General features: G+C 39.8%; 1 protein-coding gene across 1 annotated transcript in view; it reads left to right on the top strand.

Moving 5' to 3' along the window:
* Positions 1–22,298, top strand: part of tars1 (threonyl-tRNA synthetase 1) — a 45,739-nt gene that overhangs the window by 3,313 nt on the left and 20,128 nt on the right. Inside the window, exons 3-12 of the mRNA XM_043688143.2 lie at positions 6,303–6,493; positions 7,367–7,490; positions 7,980–8,101; positions 8,197–8,314; positions 10,836–10,900; positions 12,411–12,489; positions 13,710–13,856; positions 14,091–14,189; positions 17,724–17,890; positions 19,521–19,683. Coding sequence (XP_043544078.1) covers positions 6,303–6,493; positions 7,367–7,490; positions 7,980–8,101; positions 8,197–8,314; positions 10,836–10,900; positions 12,411–12,489; positions 13,710–13,856; positions 14,091–14,189; positions 17,724–17,890; positions 19,521–19,683 — 1,275 coding nt within the window. The remainder of the gene's footprint in view (positions 1–6,302; positions 6,494–7,366; positions 7,491–7,979; positions 8,102–8,196; positions 8,315–10,835; positions 10,901–12,410; positions 12,490–13,709; positions 13,857–14,090; positions 14,190–17,723; positions 17,891–19,520; positions 19,684–22,298) is intronic.

Raw genomic sequence — 22,298 nt, 5'->3', positions numbered from 1 at the left:
ATGTAGAAGTAAGGCCAATCAGCTCATCAAGTCCACTCCACCATTTCATCACGGATGGATGGGCATTTCAACTCCGCTTACCCAGTCGCCCATTAGCCTCTGATTCTCCAGGGAAAACAGTCTCAGCTAATTCAGCCTCTCCCTATAGCTCAAATCTTCCAACTTTGGCAACATCCTTGTAAATCTTTCCTGAACCCTTTAAAGTTTCACAACATTCTTCCGATAGGAAGGACACCAGAATTGCACAAAAGGACTAGGTGCAGAATAATTTTAAAGCAAGAAACCTTTGAATTCATATAGCATGCTGCTGTATTGTATCTTTGACTTATATTGAAGGACTTCAAGGAGGATTAGTTGCTTGAAGTGCAATAATTGCATGAATGTGATTATACAAATTATTTTCTAAATTGATGATGCAACATTGAGAAAGTGTTAGAGGGAATATTGGAGTTATCTTTCAAGTGAAATGCTAAGGTGAAACCCCTGTCTGCTCTTGGATGGGTGTAAAAATGCTTGGTGTCTTGATCAATATTTATCACTCAATCAATTTTAATCAAGCAGAATATCTGGTTCTAAAGGATACAAGTACCACTCCAAAAGCAGCAATTAATTGAGAAAGTGGAAGAAGAGGAGGGACTCGAGACAATTTCCATCACCATGGAAGTAGTGCTGAGAAATTGGCAGAGCTGTGTTCTGACAGGTGCCTGGGACCTGATGGATGTATTCCTAGGGTCTTAAGAAGTGGTTAGTGAAATAGCTGATGGAATGATTTACATTTTTAAAACTCCCTTGATGAGAATTGGTTCCATTACCTTTGGTGACTGTCACTCCTTTATTCAAAAAATGAAGGGATGGCAAACAGGAAACTATGGGCCAGTTAGCTTAGAAAATGTTAGAAGCTGTTATTAAAAAAAAAATAACAGGGCTTTTGCATATGTTCAAGGTAATCAGACACAAGGTAATCAGTCAACATGGTTTATAAAATTTAAATCATTTTGATCGATTACTTGGTGGTAACACATGATGCAGACTAATGATGGATGGACTGCATTTAGATTTCCAAAAGATACGTTTTATGAAGTGTGATATCACAGATTACTGCATAAAGTAAAAGCTAATGGTGTGGGGGTTACTATAATGGCAGGGGTAGATTGGCTGGCTAATAGTAAGCAGTGAGTAAGCCTTAGTGGCTCTTTTTAAGGATGGCAAGTTGTATGAGTGATACACACTAGGATTGTTTATAATTGTATAAATGATTTAGGTGAAAGGAAGGAAGGCCAATATTACTGACCGCACGATGATAAGTGGGAAAGTAAGATGTGAAGAGGGCATAAGGAGATTACAAGAAGATAAGTTAAATGAGTGGCCAAGGATGTGGCAAATGGAGTACAATGGGAGAAAATGTGAACGTAGAACAATACAGTACAGGAACAAGCCTGTTAGCCCTCTTTCCTCCTTTTAAAGATTCTTCTCAAAAACTACCTGTTTGCCTAAGCCTTTGTATGTGTCGAAAGATTTACTTGTGTAACTTTAAAATATAATGCCTCTATGAAGTGCCTTGGAATATTTTATTCTGCAAAGTTGCAATATAAATACAATTTATTGTTTTATTTCCTGTGCAGCATTCATTAAACAGACATAAGAAAAACAGCCAGTTTAATCTTTGAATCAAAGAGGACTGAACTTGAGAGAGTTTCCTGCAGTTCGCATATTACAAGATGTTTTATTTATGCCTGATCTGCTGAGCAAGCATGTAGAACTCACTTTAATAACTTAGTTGAAGATAAAACATTTCACAGCAATGCATTATAGTCACTATAGTTGTTAACCTGCCTTAGGGGCTGAATGGCTGAAGATGGCTGAAATGTTAATTTTTGAGTATGTTACCTGTTACCCACTAACTCAAACAGGGACTTGAGGTTAAGTAAGAGAATTAATAGATTAATAAGAATGAGCACCATTATGTACTCCAGCTATTAATGCACTTCCTTGGTGCTGAGTCTTGCAAATTATGAAATAAGACAATTGCTGCGAACGTTAAATATATAGTATATTTGATTATTGCTATTTGTTCTGAACTTAATTTCTTTGTTACAGTTGACTTCTCAGTTACTTTTGTCCCATCTTCGTGTTTAAAAAAGGACTTCCATTTTCATGATATTTAACCACAAGATATAGGAGTACAATTAGGCCATCGGCCCACCGAGGTTTAACTCCATTCTCCTGCCTTTTCCCTGTAATCTTTGATCCCCTTCCCAGTCAAGAACTTATCCATCTCTGTCTTCAATATAATTAATGACTTGGCCTCCAAAGCCCTCTGGGGCAATGAGTTCCACAGGTTTACCACCCTCTGGCTAAAGAAATTCCCCTCATCTCATTTCTAAAGAGCCATCCTTCACACCAAAGCTGTGCTCTCGGGTCCGCGCCTCTTCTACAGTTAGAAACATCTTCAAGGCCACTCTATCCAAGCCTCTCAGTATCGTGTAAGTTGTAATCACATCCCCCTGCACATCCTTTGAAACTCATAAGTTTGAGTGAAGATCTGTAGCTCGGGTGCTCGTTGTTGTGGTTCTGTTCGCCGAGCTGGAAATTTTTGTTGCAAACGTTTCGTCCCCTGTCTAGGTGACATCCTCAGTGCTTGGGACCCTCCTGTGAAGCGCTTCTGTGGTGTTTCCTCCGGCATTTATAGTGGCCTGTCCCTGCCGCTTCCGGTTGTCAGTTTCAGCTGTCCGCTGTAGTGGCCGGTATATTGGGTCCAGGTCGATGTGTTTGTTGATGGAGTTTGTGGATGAGTGCCATGCTTCTAGGAATTCCCTGGCTGTTCTTTGTTTGGCTTGCCCTATAATGGTAGTGTTGTCCCAGTCGAATTCATGTTGCTTGTCGTCTGCGTGTGTGGCTACTAAGGATAGCTGGTCGTGGCGTTTCGTGGCTAGTTGATGTTCATGGATGCGGATCGTTAGCTGTCTTCCTGTTTGTCCTATATAGTGTTTTGTGCAGTCCTTGCATGGGATTTTATACACTACATTAGTTTTGCTCATGCTGGGTATCGGGTCCTTCGTTCTGGTGAATTGTTGTCTGAGGGTGGCTGTTGGTTTGTGTGCTGTTATAAGTCCTAGTGGTCGCGGTAGTCTGGCTGTCAGTTCTGAAATGCTCCTGATGTATGGTAGTGTGGCTAGTCCTCGTTCCGTTGTCTTTCTCTTAGGCATCTGTTGATGAAATTGCGCGGGTATCCGTTTTGGCGAATACCTTGTACAGGTGTTCCTCTTCCTCTTTTTGCAGTTCTGGTGTGCTGCAGTGTGTTGTGGCCCTTTTGAATAGTGTCTTGATGCAACTTCGTTTGTGTGTGTTGGGGTGGTTGCTTTCATAGTTCAGGACTTGGTCTGTGTGTGTGGCTTTCCTGTATACCTTTGTGGTGAATTCTCCGTTCGGTGTTCTCTGTACCATCACGTCTAGGAATGGGAGTTGGTTATCCTTTTCTTCTTCTCTCATGAATCGGATTCCTGTTAGTGTGGCGTTGATGATCCGGTGTGTTTTCTCTATTTCTGTGTTTTTAATGATTACAAAGGTGTCATCCACATATCTGACCCAGAGTTTGGGTTGAATTTGTGGTAAGACTGTTTGTTCTAACCTTTGCATTACTGCTTCTGCTATAAGTCCAGAGATCGGTGAGCCCATGGGTGTTCCGTTGATTTGTTTGTAAATCTGGTTGTTGAATGTGAAGTGTGTTGTGAGGCACAAGTCCAGTAGTTTAAGTATGCCGTCTTTGTTGATAGGTTCAACGTCCTGTTGTCTGTTCTGTATGTCCAGCAGGTTGGCTATTGTTTCTCTGGCTAGGGTTTTGTCAATAGAGGTGAACAGTGCAGTTTCGTCGAATGGGACCATAGTTTCTTCCTTGTCTATGTGTATATTTCTGATGATGTCCAAGAATTCCTGTGTTGATTGTATAGAGTGTCTGGATCCGCTGATCAGGTGTTTCAGTTTCTGCTGTAGTTCTTTAGCCAGTTTGTGATGGTGTCCCTGGTAGTGCTACTATGGGTCTGAGTGGGATGTCTGGTTTGTGCACTTTAGGTAGTCCATAGAATCTGGGGGTGTTGTTGCTTTCAGGTTTCATTCTTTGTAGGTCCGACCTGGTTATCTGTCCGTTTTTTTGTAGATTCCTCAGTGTGTTATTTATCCTATTGGTGAGCTGTGGGGTGGGGTCAAACTCCCTCTTTTGGTAGGTGTTGATATCTGCAAGTAGTTGTTGTGCTTTTTGGGTGTATTCTGCTTTGTCCAGGATGACCGTCATTCTGCCTTTGTCTGCTGGTAGTATGATTATGTTCTTATCGTTTCTTAGTGATTTTAGTGCTTCCCTCTCCTTGGTGTTGAGGTTATGTGTTTGTCTTTTCCTTGTTATCAGAGGTACGATACTTTGCCTCACTGTTTGTTGTGTCTCTTCTGTCAGTCCATTGTTCCTGAGTGTGCATTCTAGTGCCGCTAGGAAGTCTGCTGTCTTGGCGTCCCTGTGGTTGTAGTTGAGTCCCTTGGCCAGTATTGTTCTTTCCGTGTCTGTGAGCTGTCTGTGGGAGAGGTTTTTAACCCAGGTGTGTGTTGTGGTGTCCTCTTTGTTGTGTGTTAGTTTGTATATTTTTTCTTTTAGTGCCGTTTTTTTGCGGTGTGTGGTCCTGTTCTGTCCTATGGTGACAGCCCGTTCTATGGTCTGGGTCCATTCCTGATTAGTGGTTTTCGAAATTAACGACTTTTGGCGCACAATTTCTTGTCTGTATTTGTGAAGTCTGTTGTGCGCGTCTGTAATCATTACCTGGATCATCCTGAATCCATTCTGTCTGGCTGTGTCTCTGGCTTGTGGATTGTTGACTGGCGGTCTGTATCTGACACATGGTGGAAGGATTTGATTCTTTCGGCATTCATGCAGGAACCGGAGTTGTTCGTATGTGGCGCTTAGGCGGTTAGCACAGGATTTCCATTTCCTGGCTTGTCTTAGCGTCTTTCGCCTGCAGGTGTTCAAAGTTTGGGTGAAGATTTGTAGCTCGGGTGCTCGTTGTTGTGGTTCTGTTCGCCGAGCTGGAAATTTTTGTTGCAAACGTTTCGTCCCCTGTCTAGGTGAAATCCTCAGTGCTTGGGAGCCTCCTATGAAGCACTTCTGTGATCTTTCCTCCGGCATTTATAGTGGCCTGTCCCTGCCGCTTCCGGTTGTCGGTTTCAGCTGTCCGCTGTAGTGGCCGGTATATTGGGTCCAGGTCGATGTGTTTGTTGATGGAGTTTGTGGATGAGTGCCATGCTTCTAGGAATTCCCTGGCTGTTCTTTGTTTGGCTTGCCTATAATGGTAGTGTTGTCCCAGTCGAATTCATGTTGCTTGTCGTCTGCGTGTGTGGCTACTAAGGATAGCTGGTCGTGGCGTTTCGTGGCTAGTTGATGTTCATGGATGCGGATCGTTAGCTGTCTTCCTGTTTGTCCTATACAGTGTTTTGTGCAGTCCTTGCATGGAACTCTAAATATGGACCCAGAGTCCTCAACCATCGTTCAGATCCTTAGAATGACCCAACCTGCTGTAGTATTATTTTTTGAAGAACTAAGTGCCGTGGAATTTTTTGCATCTTCTTAAACTGGTGGGTGGGCCTGGATTTAACAATTTGTTTAAAAGAGACATCACCTGCTATGCAGTGCTCACTCAACTTAATTTTAAGTATCCACACCCGATCTTGGAATGGAATTGAGCAAGTGGAGCTGATGTATTTTCTTTAAACTATAAAGATTACATTTTTAAGTGTACCTGGTGGTTAGAGTAGCTGAGGCTTTATTAGCAAGTTCTCAGCTTTAAATAAATACTGTTACAATTCAGAGGTTAACTTAATAATCACACTAGCTTTCCAAATAAACCTGTTGGACTATAACCTGGTGTTGTGAGACTTTTAACTTTGACCTCCACATCATATTCAGAGGCTGTCCAGGCTGACTTTTAAGTTAATTAAAGCATTGAATGTACCTACCGTGACTCCGCTATGAATCTTCTAAGTATATGAGAATTTGTGAGAATGTTCAGAAATAAGTGTGATCTATGTATCTATTAACCTTCGTCTGGTTGTGTGCTGCCAATTTGGTCCAAAATCTCCAAACCCATAGCCTTGAGGTTAAAACAAAGCAGATTGAGTTTTATGTACTCTGGCTTCTTTAACAATGCTAGTCATACCTCAATTAATGAATGTACCATAAGGAAGACCATCAAGTTTCCTTGTTTTTGATTAAAGTGCTTATTGGAATGATCGTGATTTTTCTCTTTCCTTCCATCCTTTCTCTTTAGTTGGATCCATGGCCAGCATATATTAATGAACGCCTTGAACTGTACCACAAACTCAAAGCTGAAAGTGATTCTATTTTGGCAGAACGTGCTTTGAAAGAGAGTAAACCAATCATCATCACTCTACCAGATGGTAAACAAGTACAGGGAGACTCCTGGAAAAGCACACCTTACCAGATTGCATGTGGAATTAGGTATCGGTTCTAAATTACTGTTTTATTATCATATAGCAGCAGAACAACTAAAGATAAAATATTTTGAAAAAGGAGGAACTGTGGAAAGGATAGAGACTTACTTGAGATGTTAGATGATGTACATAATTGTGGCTTAGAGATTGAAGTGTTAAGATCAGTAGAATGCACTATTGAGCCATAGACAAACCACTTTTAAAAGGAAATTGGATACTTATTTAAAGAGAATACAAAATGAAGCTGTGAGAGGGCATCTTAATATTTGTGATCTGAATAGTATCTTGTATTGCAAATTCTGATTTATTGATGCTGAAACTACATGCAGATTTCTTCTAGTTGATTTGGTGTACAATTTTATTAACTGAGATTCTCATTTAGGCATGTGCCTATTACTTGAAATATTGGAAGCTTCTTAAAATGTTTCTTAAAATGTTTTGATCTTCAGAATATTTTTTAACCTCATTTTAATGCATTAATCATTGATACTTAGCCTGCAGCTGGCTATTCTGTAATTGCCATGCAATATGCACATTAGGTTTTGGCCCAGATTCCTAATTCCCAACCTTGATATTAGTTTTCTACCCTGGCAGAATTGCTGGTGATCTGCAATCTTCCTCTCACACCCCTGATGCTGTTGTCACTTTCTTGCATGTCCTGTTCCTCCACCTTAGCTGTGGTTGAACTGGTTATGTGGCTCATATTTAATTGTGGAAATGTTATTGATGTACGTAATTAGAATATTTCCAAAGATAACTCATTGTGAGCATGCTTCAATCTAGACAGTGTGACACTGATGCAAGCATAGTTTCTTCATTTAACAAGATTACTGTCTCTTGGATATCACTATTTTATTTGATGTGTTTGTGTTTGATACAGTCAGGGTTTGGCTGACAATGTGGTTATTGCTAAAGTAAACGGAGTGGTTTGGGACCTGGATCGACCATTGGAAGAAGACTGCAGTTTGTCATTGCTTAAGTTTGAAGATGAGGAAGCTCAGGCTGTAAGTAGTCAGTGTTTAATTACTGTGTGGTGAAACATCAAAAATGCTCAACAGGTCTCATTGCCAAGAAAAGCTAGAAACCCGATTCCAGGCCTAACATGACGTAGCAGCAGTCCAAACCTGAATAAAGCCAAGAAAAGGGCAAGTCAATCCAGCCTGAATTAGCTTTGCTGTTCTGAGGGATTTCTGCATTATTTTGTATGTTTCTACAAAATCTCTGAGTCAACATGAACTTACTCAATTCTAACCCTGATTCAAACTTTCTATACAATGATCAACTGGATTTTGCTGTCATTGGTAACAGAATGGTGTGATGCCATTCACAGGACAACTGGATTGTATGAACAGCGGCAGCTATGTATTTCCTATATAATTCTGCAATCTAAATAATGAGCAGAACAGAGTCTGAATTGAGGGACGTCAGATCCAGACACATTTCTCTAATGTTGTATAAAAGCTTTATTCCTAATGAGGATTATTGTATGCTAGGTATACTGGCATTCTAGTGCCCATATACTGGGAGAGGCGATGGAACGAGTCTTTGGAGGATGTCTCTGCTATGGACCACCAATTGAAAATGGATTTTATTATGACATGTTCTTGGAAGAAGGGTACATTTTCATTCATATGTTTCATTAGTTGCTTTTAGTATTCTGATTATCTATTAATTATAAACATTTTTTGAAAAAATATTGTTTTATAACAGAGGAGTTTCCAGCAATGATTTTCCAACTCTAGAAAATCTATGTAAGCGTATTATGAAGGATAAACAACCATTTGAGAGACTTGAAATTAAAAAAGAGACTCTTCTGGCTATGTTCAAGGTACACAGTTTTTAATTTTCCTGGGCATTTGTTTCACATTAGATGCTAAAAAAACAGCCTGTTCCTTGCATCTGCTGATTATTTTGAATTAATTGGTTTAATGTGTAGTGCAGCAACTGCTTCTATGTCTAATCAGAGGAAGCTGAAATAATAGTCTAATTTTGCCTGACATTGCCATCGTCACATTATATAACATAAGAAACTATTGTGCTGTTAAAGAATCCACTGTCCATTTCAACTACTTTGTATACAAAAGTCAACTTCATAGACACATATCTTTTTTAGTATTATTTTGCAGTATCTCTACACTTGTTTTTACTGTAGATTAGCTGATTTCTATTTGAATTAAGTTGGAATTATCCAGTGTAAGAAACATAACATAGGAACAGGAATTTGGCTATTTGGCTCTTCAAGCTTGCTCTACCATTCAATATGATCAAGGCTGATCATCCTATTTATAACCTTTTCGCTCCTTTCCCCCCATATCTTTTGTTTCCTTAAGCCCTAAGAACTAAGTACAACTCCTCTTGAAAACCTTCAATCTTTTGGCCTCAACTACTTTCAGTGATTGGCCATTCCACAGGCTCATTACTCTGGGTGCAAAAACTTTCTCATCTCATCTAATGCTTTACCCCTCATTCTTAAATCATGATTCCTAGTTCTGAGTTCCCCAGTCATCAGGAACATTGTTCCTGCTTTTGCCCTGTCTACTCCAATGAATATAGCTTTAAAGTTTTTTCTCAAATCGTCTATTTGCAGTATATAGTAATATTTTTCAATATTTTTATAATTGAGAAATTCATTTCTATAATTTTACTGCACATAATTTGTTTTATGAAATCTTTGAAGCTTATCAGTTAGCCTACATGAGACAATCTCTCCAGACAGAGATTTAGTTATGTCTGCTCTTCAATTGAGGAATAATGTTGCAGCAGTAGAGTTCATGCAAGTTCAGATGCAGGCGAACCAAATGGAACACAAGAAATCCTAGACTGTGTAATGAGAAGGGGTTAGTAAGCAATCTCAGGTCCCTTGGGAAAGAGTGAGCACAATACGGTAAAATTCCTCCTCAAGGTGGAGATTGACCAGTGTAATTGATTCTGAAGGTAGGGACCTAAATCTAAACAGAGGAGACTATGATGGTATGAGATACAGGCAGGCTATGATAAATTAAGTGTTAGTTAAATGGAAGACATTGGGTAGGCATTGACAAACATTAAAAGAGTGCACGGAGGAACTGCAATAATTATTTATTCCTGTCTGGGCACAAGAATAAATTTGGGAAAGGTGACCTGGCTTTGGCCATCGGGGAAAATTAGGGATAGTTTTAGATCAAAGAAAGAGGCAGTTGAATTGGTGAAAAAGAGCAGTAGACCTGAGGATTGGGGGCAATTTTAATCAGACCCCTGGATCTTTGTTTAATTCAGTAAAATTAAACTACATTAGTATGTGCTGAAAGTGGAATTTAAAATGTCCACTTAGGGTTGATTTTGAAACCACTTCACCTCAGGGAAGTGATTTTTCAGTGGGACCCCATCTCCTACTCACTGGAAACCATCGAAACTGGCATCATTTTTAGTTCCTTTTTTGACTGACAAGAATCTGAAATATGGCAACTATTTTGTGGAACTCACTGATTGAGATTGGGTTCCTAGTGGGGAGCATTGTAATGATCTGGAATGGGCTTTCAAATCTTGTGAAAAAAGGATACTTTTAGGGTAAGTACTTATATATTCCTTCTCTTACTAATTGCTGAATGTTGATTTGGCCATTCTTTGCTGAATTGAGGTGGTGAAAGAGTACTAAACCACCTGATATCTCACCAAAAACATTAGGCTTCTATTCATGAACTACATTTGCACAAAACTCCCATCTATTTTTGGGAGCAACCTGAGCCGATGACTTCATTAACCTAATCTAAGTTGCAGTGACCAATGGACACCAACCGAGCAGTCTGTGTTTTACTGTCATTTTCTGTCATTTCATTCCATCCTGATATATGGGGCTGGTGAGACAAACTAATAGATCCTGTTGTCTTCAGAGATTTGCATATATTTCCCAAGGATGATTCAGTAATTGGAAGGAATTGATTTGAGAAATAATGATTGCATAACATTCACCACTGGATTAAAGCAACAAAAAATGTTTTAAATGGAAATCTAATCTTTGATATTTTGGAAACAAATGTTGGATTTCACTAATTCAAAAGGGGAAGTAGCTATTGATTTTCATTTTTAAGCCAGATAACTACTGACTCCTGAAGTTCATTTTCAGAGTTATACCAGCCCTCAAACAAAGCTAGGTCAATCTTCCACTTTCATTTAAGTCCTTGTGCATGTCTCTTCAGTGCAGGTGCATGTATTCTGTATCGTGAACAAATAAAGACGGGCTGCCATTTTGAAATGTGCACTTTTGTTAACTGCTTTACAACTTGAGTAAACTTTATGTTCTTTAGCTTTTATTTGGACTTATAAATAGTTATATTCCATGTTATTAATTCAGCATTTCTTTCAATTTTTAGTACAACAAATTCAAGTGTAGGATTTTAAATGAGAAGGTAAATACTCCTACTACAACAGTATACAGGTAAGGAAACAGCCATCAGCTTGGAAGGTTTTGTTTGATTAAATTAAGATTGCTTTGGGTGCATCTATTCATAAATCTCTGTTTTTCTCTGCATATAAATTACAATAAACATAAACATCTGTATTAAGAATGTCTTTTGGGTAGTTTATCTATTGAGAGATGATAATGGGAATTAAGTGAAACAGTCAGGTAAACCCTTCAATCCTGAGCCATCATTTCTGCCCCAGATGACGGACCATAAGTATCATATCACATCTTGTTATAAATCACAATGGATAAAGAGTGGAGTTGGAAAAAGTACAGGGGTGGTGGTGGTGGTGGTGGTGGGGAGTCGACATTTCAGGTTGAAACCTCTCTTCAGGACTTCTGATGAAAGATTCTGATCTGAAATGTCAGCTTCCCCTCCTCTTCACAGAGATGTACAACATGGAAACAGTCCCTTCGGTCCAACCTGTCCATGCTGACCAGATATTCCAACCCAATCTAGTCCCACCTGCCAGCACCCGGCCCATATCCCTCCAAACCCTTCCTATTCATATACCCATCCAGATGCCTTTTAAATGTTGCAATTTTACTCGCCTCCACCACTTCGTCTAGCAGCTCATTCCATACATGTACCACCCTCTGCGTGAAATAGTTGCCCCTTAGGTCTCTTTCACAACTTTCCCCTCTCATCCTGAACCAATGCCCTCTAGTTCTGGGTTCCCCCACCCAAAGGAAAAGACTTTGTCTACTTATCCTATCCATGACCTTCATGATTTTATAAACCTCTAAGGTCGTCCCTCAGCCTACGAAGTTCCAGGAAAACAGCCCGTCCTGTTTAACTTCTCCCTATAGCTCAAATTCTCCAATCCTTGTAAATCTTTTCTGAACCCTTTCAAGTCTCACAACATCTTTCCGATAGGAAGGAGACCAGAATTACACACAATATTCCAAAAGTGGCCTAACCGATATCTTGTACAGCGGCAACATGACCTCCCTACTCCTGTTCTCAATACTCTGACCAATAAAGGATCTGATGCTTTTTGACCTGCTATGCTTTTTCAAGCTCCACTTTTTATCTACTGATTTCCAGCATCTGCAGGTCTAACTATCTCCAAGTTGCTGTATATCCCAATATGAAGAACATTATTTAGTAATAAAGAGTCCATCACATTCTCATTGTGTTAGAATCAGAAAATTATGACTCCACTGTTTCAACAGAAATTCTTAAGCTTTGAATGAAAGCACAATATTGGGGCATAGCTAATGTTTGTTTGACTGACCTGACAGTGCTTGATACTGATTAAACTGGAAAGGGCTTTGACTCTCTCTAATTTCAAAACCAATTGTTTGAATTGTATTTAGCCACCGAGCATCTATTATATAGCGAACATTTAACTTGGGGACTTGATGTTCCCATTTTCTTGAATGTAGAAATTTGTACTTTTGATAACTATGTGCGATACATCATCAAATAATTTGCTATAATGAGAATTTGATTTTAACTTCTTTTATGCCTTGTTTTGAGGTGTGGACCCTTAATTGACTTGTGTAGAGGACCTCATGTCAGACACACTGGAAAGATTAAAGCGCTAAAAATTCACAAAGTAAGTGTTTTACACCCTCCTGCGTTCCATTTCCTCAAAATAGTAATTTTATTGTGCTCCTCTGTGAGAAAATTCTACTAAAACAAATAAAAATGTCCACACTTTTATGAAAAGTATTTTAATTTGGTCTTGCCATTTGCATTTGATATGCCTGATAATTGTTTCGGTTAATTCAAGTGACACTTAATCTAATTTGGAATTGCAAAATACTTGTGCATTTCTGATTTGTTTCAAGTGCAAACTTTATAAGATTATGTTTTAAAACTGTATGGTTAATGGGTCCTATGATCTACTCTGAATCCTGCACAATAGGTCAGTACAGCATTCTACATATGGGAACAGTAGAGACTGATGCACTTGAAAGTTGAGATTTTCAGACTCATGGATAAGGTCATTTGATCACTTCCGTTAGACTGTTAGTCTGAAAGTCTTGGAGATTTTAGGAATGTTAAGTTTTGTAAAACAGTTATACTTTAAAGTGACTGTTTCCTTGCAAGATAGGATGAAGATGTGGTGTTTAGAAGATTGCTAATTAGCATTTCTACCTGGATACAGGCTCCTTGTGATTCACGTTGCAATGGAGATGCATTTTTAGAGGGGAAGCTGACACAGCAAACCATTAGAAAGTTGCATTGCATTTGTTTCTTTAAGTATTATTCAGTGTTTCAGATGTCTTAATGTACAAACATGTGCACCGGGAGAGAAAACAGACAGAGATGGTTAGTCCTGATTGCGAATGTAGGTTGGAACTCACGTTGGATTGAAGAAGTCAAGTTTGTGAGGACTTAAAAGTAGTTGGGTAAATTTTCTAGCTTTAACCAAAAGGAAAGATCTCAAAAGTAACCCTCATTGTGAAAGTCAGTTCAAGGATTAGGAATTTTCCAGCTGAAAATGGAAAAAAAAAGCAGGACATTCAAAGTGATAAGTATCTTTGGACTATTTCCTAGAAAAAGAAGTCTTCATTTTAGAGATGTAGTAAAGCATTAATGGTGGTGACAGGGGATATGATTTTGCGGGGTGGGGGATTGTTAGAAGTTAGGTTTGGAGGGGTACTCTTCTGTTTTCCAAGTGTAAGTTACCTACTGAATAGTGTTTAGACAATGCTGCTTCTTGTTTATTTGCAGTAAAACTCTTAAACTTTTAAATTTGTAATCTAGAATTTAAATTTTTTAAATGATCACTCTTGACTGCATGGTAACATTTGATCTTTGCGTTTACAGAATTCTTCCACTTACTGGGAAGGCAAGTCTGATATGGAGACGCTACAGAGGATTTATGGAATTTCTTTTCCAGATACAAAAATGTTGAAAGAATGGGAAAAGTTTCAAGAAGAGGCCAAAAACAGAGATCATAGAAAACTAGGCAGGGTTAGTCTGAAATAATTGTTGTAATAAAAAATCTTGACTACTGTAGATTCTGAAAAAATTGTTAACTGTATGAAGCCCATTACTGGGATCATTTCATGATGTGTTGTATTTTGCCCTTTAATGTTTATCCCCATATATGGCTTAAAAACCACAGTAAATAAGGTTATTAAATACATTTTAGCTGCTCAATGATGCTTTTCTCAATGCAATAATTCTGAATTTTTGCATTTTCAGGAGCAAGAGTTGTTTTTCTTCCATGAACTCAGCCCAGGAAGCTGTTTCTTCCTGCCTAAGGGAGCGTATGTATATAATGAGCTCATTACATTCATTAGGGTAAGAGTTATTCAATCAAGTTTTATGATTCAGGTTTATGTATCTAAACTAATTAATTACATTTCTTGTGAAAGGTTTCTAAAGATATTAGGCTTTTTGCAGTTTGTTCTAAAAGAGCAGCGATAGAGTCATGAAAGAATGTAGTAGGAGTAGGGAAAGATAGGCAGGTGGGCAGAGGGGGTGGGGTTGCCTTGTTAGTAAGAAATAAAATTAATATGAGGAAACAAAGGGTCAAATGGTGTAGAATCTGTGTGAGTAGAATTGAGGAACTGCCAAGATGTGTAGGAAAGGCAAAGTTACAGTGATCATGGGGGATTTCAATATGCAGGTGGACTGGGAAAAGCAGATTGGTAATGGATTGCAAGAAAAGGAATTTGTGGAATGACTACAAGATGGCTTTTTGGAGCAGCTTGTGGTAGAGCCCACTAGGGAACAGTCAATACTGGATTTAGTGTTGTCCAATGAGGCAGACTTGATAAGGGAGCTTAAGGTGAAGGAACCCTTAGGAGGCAGAGATCATAATATTGAATTTACTTTTCAATTTGAGAGGAAGAAGATAGAATCAGAAGTAACGGTATTTCAACTGGATGACGGCAATACAGAGGCATGAGGGAGGAGCTGGGTAGAATTGACTGGGAGAGGAGCCTACAGGAAAGACACAATGCAACAGCAATGGCAGGAGTTTCTGGGAGTAATTCAGGAGACACAGGAGAGATTCATCCTGAGGTAAAAATGACATGGTACAGGGAGGGTGAGGCAACCATGGCTGACTAGGGAAGTCAGGGACAGCATAAAAGCAAAAGAGAAAACACATAATGTGGCGAAGGGCAGAGGGAAACCAGAGGATTGGGAAGCTTACGAAGACCAAAAGGGGGCAACAAAACAAAATGAGGGTAAGCTACCCAGTAATATAAAGGAAGTCTGTAAGAGTTTCCTTTGATATATAAAGGCAAAAGTGGACATTGGGCCACTGGAAAATCATATTGGAGAGATAGTAGTGGGGAGCAATGAAATGGCTGAGGAATTGAATAATTACTTCGTGTCAGTGTTCATGATGGAAGACATGACTAATATCCCAAAAATTCAAGAGAGTGAGGGGGCAGAGCTGAGTATGGTGGCTATCACCAAGGAAAAGATGCTAGAAAATCTGAATGGCCTGAAGGTGGATAAATTGCCAGGACCAGATGGAATACACCCCAGTGTTCTAAAGGAAATAGTTGAAGAGATAGTGGATGTGTTAGTGGTGATCTTTCAGGAATCGCTAGAATCCAGAAGAGTTCCAGAGGACTGGAAAATTGCTCATGTGACTCCTGTTTAAAAAGGGAGTAAAGCAAAAGACGGAAAATTACGAGAAATCTGAAAAGACCAATTAGCCTAACCTAGGTTATGGGTAAGATCCTGGAATCCATTGTGAAAGATGAGATTTCTGAATACGTAGAAGTATATGGTAAGATAGGACAAAGTCAGCATGGTTTCATCAAAGGGAGGTCATGCCTGACAAATCTGCTAGAATTCTGTTGAGGAAGTAACAAGCGGGTTAGACCAAGGAGAGCCAAGGGTGTTTTCTACCAGGACTTCAAAAACACCTTTGACAAAGTACAGCACGGGGTGCTATTGAATATGGTAAGGGCTCATGTTAGAGGCAAGATGCTAGTATGGATAGAAGATTAGCTGTCTGGCAGAAAGCAGAGAGTGTGGATAAACGGGTCCTTTTCAGGATGGCAGCTGGTGACAAGTGGTGTTCTGCAAGGTTCCGTGTTGGGACCACATCATTTCACTTTATACGTTAACAATCTAGATGAAAGAACTGAGGGCATTCTAGCTACATTTGCAGATGATACAAAGATAGTTAGAGGGACAGGTAGCATTGAAGAGGTGGGGAAGCTACAGAAGGATTTGGGCAGCTTAGGAGAGTGAGCAAAGAAGTGGTAGATGGAATTCAGTGTGGAAAAGCGTGAAGTCATAAACTTTGGTGGGAAGAATAGAGACATGGACAGTTTCCTAAATAGGGAGAAAATTCACAAGTCTGAAGTGCAAAGAGACTTGGGAGCTCTAATCCAGGATTCTTTCAAGGTAACTTTGCAAGTTGAGTCAGTTGTTCAAAAAAAAGCAAATGCAATGACAGCATTTATTTTGTGAGGACTTGAATATAAAAGTAGGGATGTACTTCTGAGCCTCTATAAGGCCACATTTGGAGTACTATGTGCAGTTTTGGGCCCCATATCCCAGGAAGGATGTACTGGCCTTTTTGGAGCATGTTCAGAGGAGGTTCATGAGAATGGTCGCAGGAATGAAAAGGTTAACACATGAGGAACGTTTGAGAATTCTGAATCTATTCTCGATGGAGTTTAGAAGGTGGGGTGAGGGGGGCATCTATTGAAACATACAGAATACTGAATGGCTGAGATACATTAGATGTTGGGATGATGTTTCTATTGGTAAGAGAGACTCGGACCCAAGGGCATAGCCTTAGAGTAAAGGGAAGACCTTTTAGAACGGAGATAAGGAGAAACTTCTTCAACCAGAGAGTGGTGAATCTATGGAATTCATTATCACAGAAGGCTGTGGAGGCCAGGTCATTCAGTATATTTAAGACTGAGATAAATAGGTTCTTGAGTATCAAGGGTTACGGGGGGAAAGAGGGTGAAGAGGGTTTAGAACCTTATCAACCACGATTGAATGTCGGAGTAAACTCAATAGGCTGAATGGCCTAATTTCTGCTCATGTGCCTTATGGTCTAAGAAAATATGAAATAGCCTAACGCTCATTTGTTCATCTTTTACATATGTTGGGAGTGTGGTGCTGGAAGGGCTTATGCCTGAAACATCGATTCTCCTGCTTCTCGAATGCTACCTGACCTGCTGTGCTTTTCCAGTACCACACTCTTGACTTATCTCCAGCATCTGCAGTCCTCACTTTGTCCATCTTTTACATATGAATACTTTAAGTTGTATCATGCCAAAATGGAAAATTAATGAATAACAGACAGAAAGCCATCTTCAGACAGGTTTGCAAGTCATTATGAAATGGTAAAGAAGTTTCATATGCTTCTTTCTACCACTGAAGGATACAGTAAGATGCATCAGTGATGTAAGTTTGTTTTATGAATGAAATAAAAAGTACCTATTAATATAGTAAATCGTTTGTTTAATATTTTAGAATTTTGCTTTAATTCCTAATGTTAGAAAAGTGCAAGTGATCCCTTTCAATGTTGGTGTATCATGGTGACCCCAGCTAATGTTTGTGTAGATCATAATCTGTACATTCACTGGCGTGAGTGACTGGTTCTTGTCTCTGATTTCAGTTTTATTTCTTTGACCTCTCCCTAAGTAGGTGGAATCAACTATTAGTGTTCATCGGTGTTCAATTTATAAAAAGCAAGCAAAGCATATTCTGCATTACATGTTCCAAATTGAAAAGTGTCCAGCTTCTGCTGATGCCTGTTGAGGTCTTCTAATAGCAATGTGCTATGCAATTTGAGGTTCAGGTGTAACTTTGATTACTGTATTGATAAATTTCTGTGTTTATTTTTAGAGCGAGTACAACAAAAGAGGCTTTACAGAAGTGGTGTCTCCCAATATTTACAACCACAAACTGTGGCAGACTTCAGGACATTGGCAGCACTACAGTGAGAATATGTTTTCTTTTGAGGTGGAGAAGGAAATCTTTGCCCTAAAACCTATGAATTGTCCAGGTCACTGGTAAGTCATTGAATTCCTGAAATTTCAAACCTTTCTGCATTTTTTTTCTACTTTTTTAAGTGCATTTCTGAGACCCTTGCAAGATAGGTCTGTAATTTTGTACGACAGTCGCCAGAGTCCCAGAGGACCTATCGTTCGTTAGCGAGAGAGAGAATTGATGGGGAGTTTAATCTGAGGATATCACATCACTTTAATGTGGAGTTGTGTTTCCGCACTTGAGAATGTCTTTAGCATTCTTTTGCAAATTTTTCCTCCAAGCTCGACTTTTTAAATTTGATTTTGTTTTCACGCAGTCTTTGTGGAGAGGAAAGAAGAACCATCTGATGAATAATTACAGATAATGATGAATAATAATTCATACACCATAGAACATAGAAAAATACAGTGCAGTACAGGCCCTTTGGCACTCAATGTTGCGCCGATCTGACTGTAACCTCAAATCCATATTCTCACTTACCCTGATAACTTTGCACTCCCTTGCTTAACACTTGTCTACTTCTGCCCTAAAAATATTCAAGGACTCTACTTCCACCAATTTTAGAGATAGAATGTTCCTAAGACTCTCAACACCTGTTTTGCTAAATACCCAACTTAACCTCATGACCACCACTCAATTTCTCCACTCTTAATTATCCAACATCCAGTATTGATAAATAGAAATTTCCTCCAAATAAATATGGGGAAGGCAAAACCATTGTCTTCAGTCCCTCTGGCAAACTCCATTCACCAGCCACTGAAACCATCCTTCGCCTTGGAAACTAAAGCTGCACCAAACTATTCACAACAATATTAACATCCAAGATCAACTTCCAACCATGGAGATGGACTGCTTCTACTGTATACATCATCTGACTTCACTATCTCCGCTGATACCCTACTGGAACCCTCACCCATGCTTCTGTCACCTCCACATTCCAATACATTCCCTCTCAGTAACTCACTTTCTACCTCTCATAAATTTGAGAGGATCTAAATCTATGCTACCCTTATTGGCACCAAATCCTGCCCCACCCCACCTCCCCCATACTCCCAGTGCTCACTGACCCAAGTCCAAGTGCTCACTGACCCAAGTCCAGCATTAAAAATCTCAACCATGTTTCATCTACAGAATTTAGACTGGTTCCACGCCTCTAACCAAGAACTGAAACTGCTTTATGCAGGAAATATATTTTGTCTCTTTTTAACTAAAAAATTAATAGATTTAAATTTAGTACCCAGTATTCTCTTTCCTTATTGTTGATCATTGCTTTTCTTTTGTGAAATGTTATCTAGTTTCCTACCCCTTGCCACTTCCCTGTGTGTTTTCAAAACAGCCTATAGAGCCGTTATTTTGAGTCTCTTTTTGGCTATTACTCAAACTTCTCCACTACTCCACTCCCATTGTTTTTTCTTACGCTGTTAATTCTGAACCAGTAGTGACCAATTGCACATGTATTAGTACCAGTTTTCCTAAAGAATCTGGTTATCTTCATCTCCCTGGGGTGGGAGGAAGATGCCTACTGGAAACCAGTTGCAGATTGATTCTGGTGTTCAAGAGGTTTAGTATTCTAATAAAACTTTGAAATTTCAACTAAGTTAAGCATAATTTTGTTTTAAATGAAAATGCTTTCATAATTTGTCTGTACTTTAGTCTCATGTTTGATCATCGGCCACGGTCTTGGAGGGAACTGCCATTGCGATATGCTGACTTTGGAGTGCTTCATCGTAACGAGCTGTCTGGAGCACTGACTGGCCTGACTCGGGTCCGGAGATTCCAGCAAGATGATGCTCACATTTTCTGTACCATGGAACAGGTATAGTCATGCTATACAGGGCATTGGTAAGACTGTATCTGGAGTGCTGTGTACAGGATATTAATGCATTGAAAGTGGTTCAGAGGTTTCCTTGACTAATACCTGGAAAGAGCAGATTGCTTAATGAGGAGAGGCTAGGCTTGTATTCTTTGGAGATTTGGGGAGAGAGGAGTGACTTAATTAGATGGACTTGATCAAATGGGTGTGGAAATAATATTTCTTAGGGGCCCCATTGTGATTGCACTGAGCTCAAGGCCCACCTGCTCCAGACATGTGTAATAACATTTCTGAACAGGTTTCTTAGAAAAATAAGTTAATTTAAGAAAATTGACTTTTGTGAAATTGTCTTGTGGAAGAGCCAGAAGTCATAGTTTAAAAAATTGGAGCTAACTATGACAGAGATGATGGTTTTGTTTTCTCAAAGGGTTGAGAGTCTCTAGAACTCCCTCACTCAAAGTGCAGTGGATACAGAATCTTTAAATATCAGGGGTGGGGGTGGGATGTAGAATTGAAGAGTTGAGATTAAAATCAATCAGCCTTGATGTTATTGTATGGTAGAACAAGCTCAAAAGGCCAATTGGCCTACTCGATTCATCCATCTCTTTCAGGCTTTTTTGATTCACACAAGCAGGCTGCTTTGTCTGGATGGTGTCAAGCTATGGAGTGTTGTTTCAGATGCACTTGTCCTGGGAGTATTTTATTACACTTCTCCTTGTGCCTTGTAAATGGTGGACAGACTTTGGGGAGTCAGGACATGACTAATTTACTGCAGGATTCCTAGCCTCTGACTTGTTCCTGTAGCTATTATTGAGATGATTGAGCAGAAACTGAACCAGAAAAAAGTAAGCCTCAGGATGTTGATAGTTGGAGCATTCAGTTAAGTTAGCGCTTATTTAATGTCAAGGGTAGAGATGGTCATTCCCTGGCATTTGTGTGGTGTGAATGTTGCATGCCACTGGATATTGCCCACGTCTTGTTGCAGTTAGACATGGACTCGTTCAGTATGTGAGACGTCATGAATAGTGCTGAACATTGTGCAATCATTCTGCAAAGTCCCCATTTCTGACCTTAAGATGGAAGGAAGGTCATTGATGAAGCAGCTGTCCATGGTTGGGCCTCAGATATTACCCTGAGGAACACCTGCAGAGATGTCCTGAAGCTGCAGTGATTGACTTCCAACAACCACAGCCATCTTCCTTTGTGTTAGATATAACTTCAATCAGAAGAGAGTTTTCCCTGTTTCCCCTTGTCTCCAGTTTGCTGGAGCTCTTCTGATGCTACTTTTTGTCCAATGTAGTCTTGATGTCTAGAGTAGTCACTCTCGCTTCACCTCTGCAATTCAGCACTATTGTCCACATTTGAACCAATGAGGGTAGGAACTGAGTGGCCCTGGCAGAACGCAAACTGGGTGTCATTGAGCAGGTGCTGCTTGGTAGCACTGTTGATGACACCTTCCGTGACTTTACTGATGATTGAGAGTAGACTAGTGGAGTGGTAATTAGCCAGGTTCCATTTATCCTACTTTTTGTGTACAGGGTACATCTTGGCAATTGTCCATGTTGTCAGTATTGTGCCAATGTTGTAACTGTACTGGAAGAGCTTGACTAGGGGTGCAGGAAGTTCTGGAGCACAAGACTTCAGTATGACTGTCTGAATGATGTCAGGGCCTGTGGTCTTTGCAGTAACCAGTGCTTCCATCCGTTTCTTGAGGTCACCTGAAGTGCATCAAATTGGCTGAAGTCAGGCATCTGGAGGATGCTGAAATGGATCATCCATTTGTCATTTCTGGCTGAAGATTGTTGTGAATTATTCAACCTGTCTTTTGCACTGATGTGTTTGGATTTCCTGTTATTGAGGATAAGGATATTTTTGGAGTCTTTATCTCAGTGACTTGTTTAATTGTCCACCACTATTTATGCTCGATGTAGTCTTGACGCAAAGCTTAGATGTGATCTGTTAGTTGTGGAATCGTTTAGTTCTGTCTACCACTTAGTGCTGCTGCTGTTTGGTATGCAAGTCATTCTGTTTTGTACCTTCACCAAGTTGGTACCTTGTATTCATATATGTCTGGTGCTGCTCTTGGCTTATATTCCAGCACACTCATTGAGCCAGAGCGGGGATGTGCTGGGCTGTGAGGTTGCAGATTGTGCTGGAGTATGATTCTGCTCTTGCAGGTGGCTTACTGCGCCTCATAGTTGTGCAGTCTTGAGTTGCTTGTTCTGTTTGAAGTCTGTCGCATTTAACACAGTAATATTGCCCCACAGTACAATGTCAGGGTATTCTCAATGGGAAGATTGGACTTTGTCTTCAGTAGAACCGTGTAGCGATCACTCTTGCCAATACAGTCAGGAACAATCAGTGGGACAGGGCATATACACTGGTGATGCCTTGGACACCAGTGGCAGTGTCTGGTACTCTGTAAAGTGTGATTCTATAGCAAGGCCATGTCAGATGGCTCTCCCAATCTAGCCTCTGGGTGTTAGTAAGGAGGACTTTGCAGGATCAACAGGCTTTATTTTTCTTTTTTATGTCTTCCAAGCAATTGTCACAATTGAGTAGCTTGGTAGACCATTTTAAAGTGCAGTTAAGATTCAACCATATTGCTGGGAGTCTGG

The sequence above is a fragment of the Chiloscyllium plagiosum genome, unplaced genomic scaffold (genome assembly GCF_037043375.1).
Source record: "Chiloscyllium plagiosum isolate Xiang-an unplaced genomic scaffold, Cpla_swu_hap1 HiC_scaffold_1, whole genome shotgun sequence".
In the NCBI taxonomy this organism is placed as follows: domain Eukaryota; kingdom Metazoa; phylum Chordata; class Chondrichthyes; order Orectolobiformes; family Hemiscylliidae; genus Chiloscyllium; species Chiloscyllium plagiosum.
The sequence above is the reverse complement of the archived record's forward strand: the minus strand, read 5'-3'. Positions and strand labels throughout refer to the sequence as shown.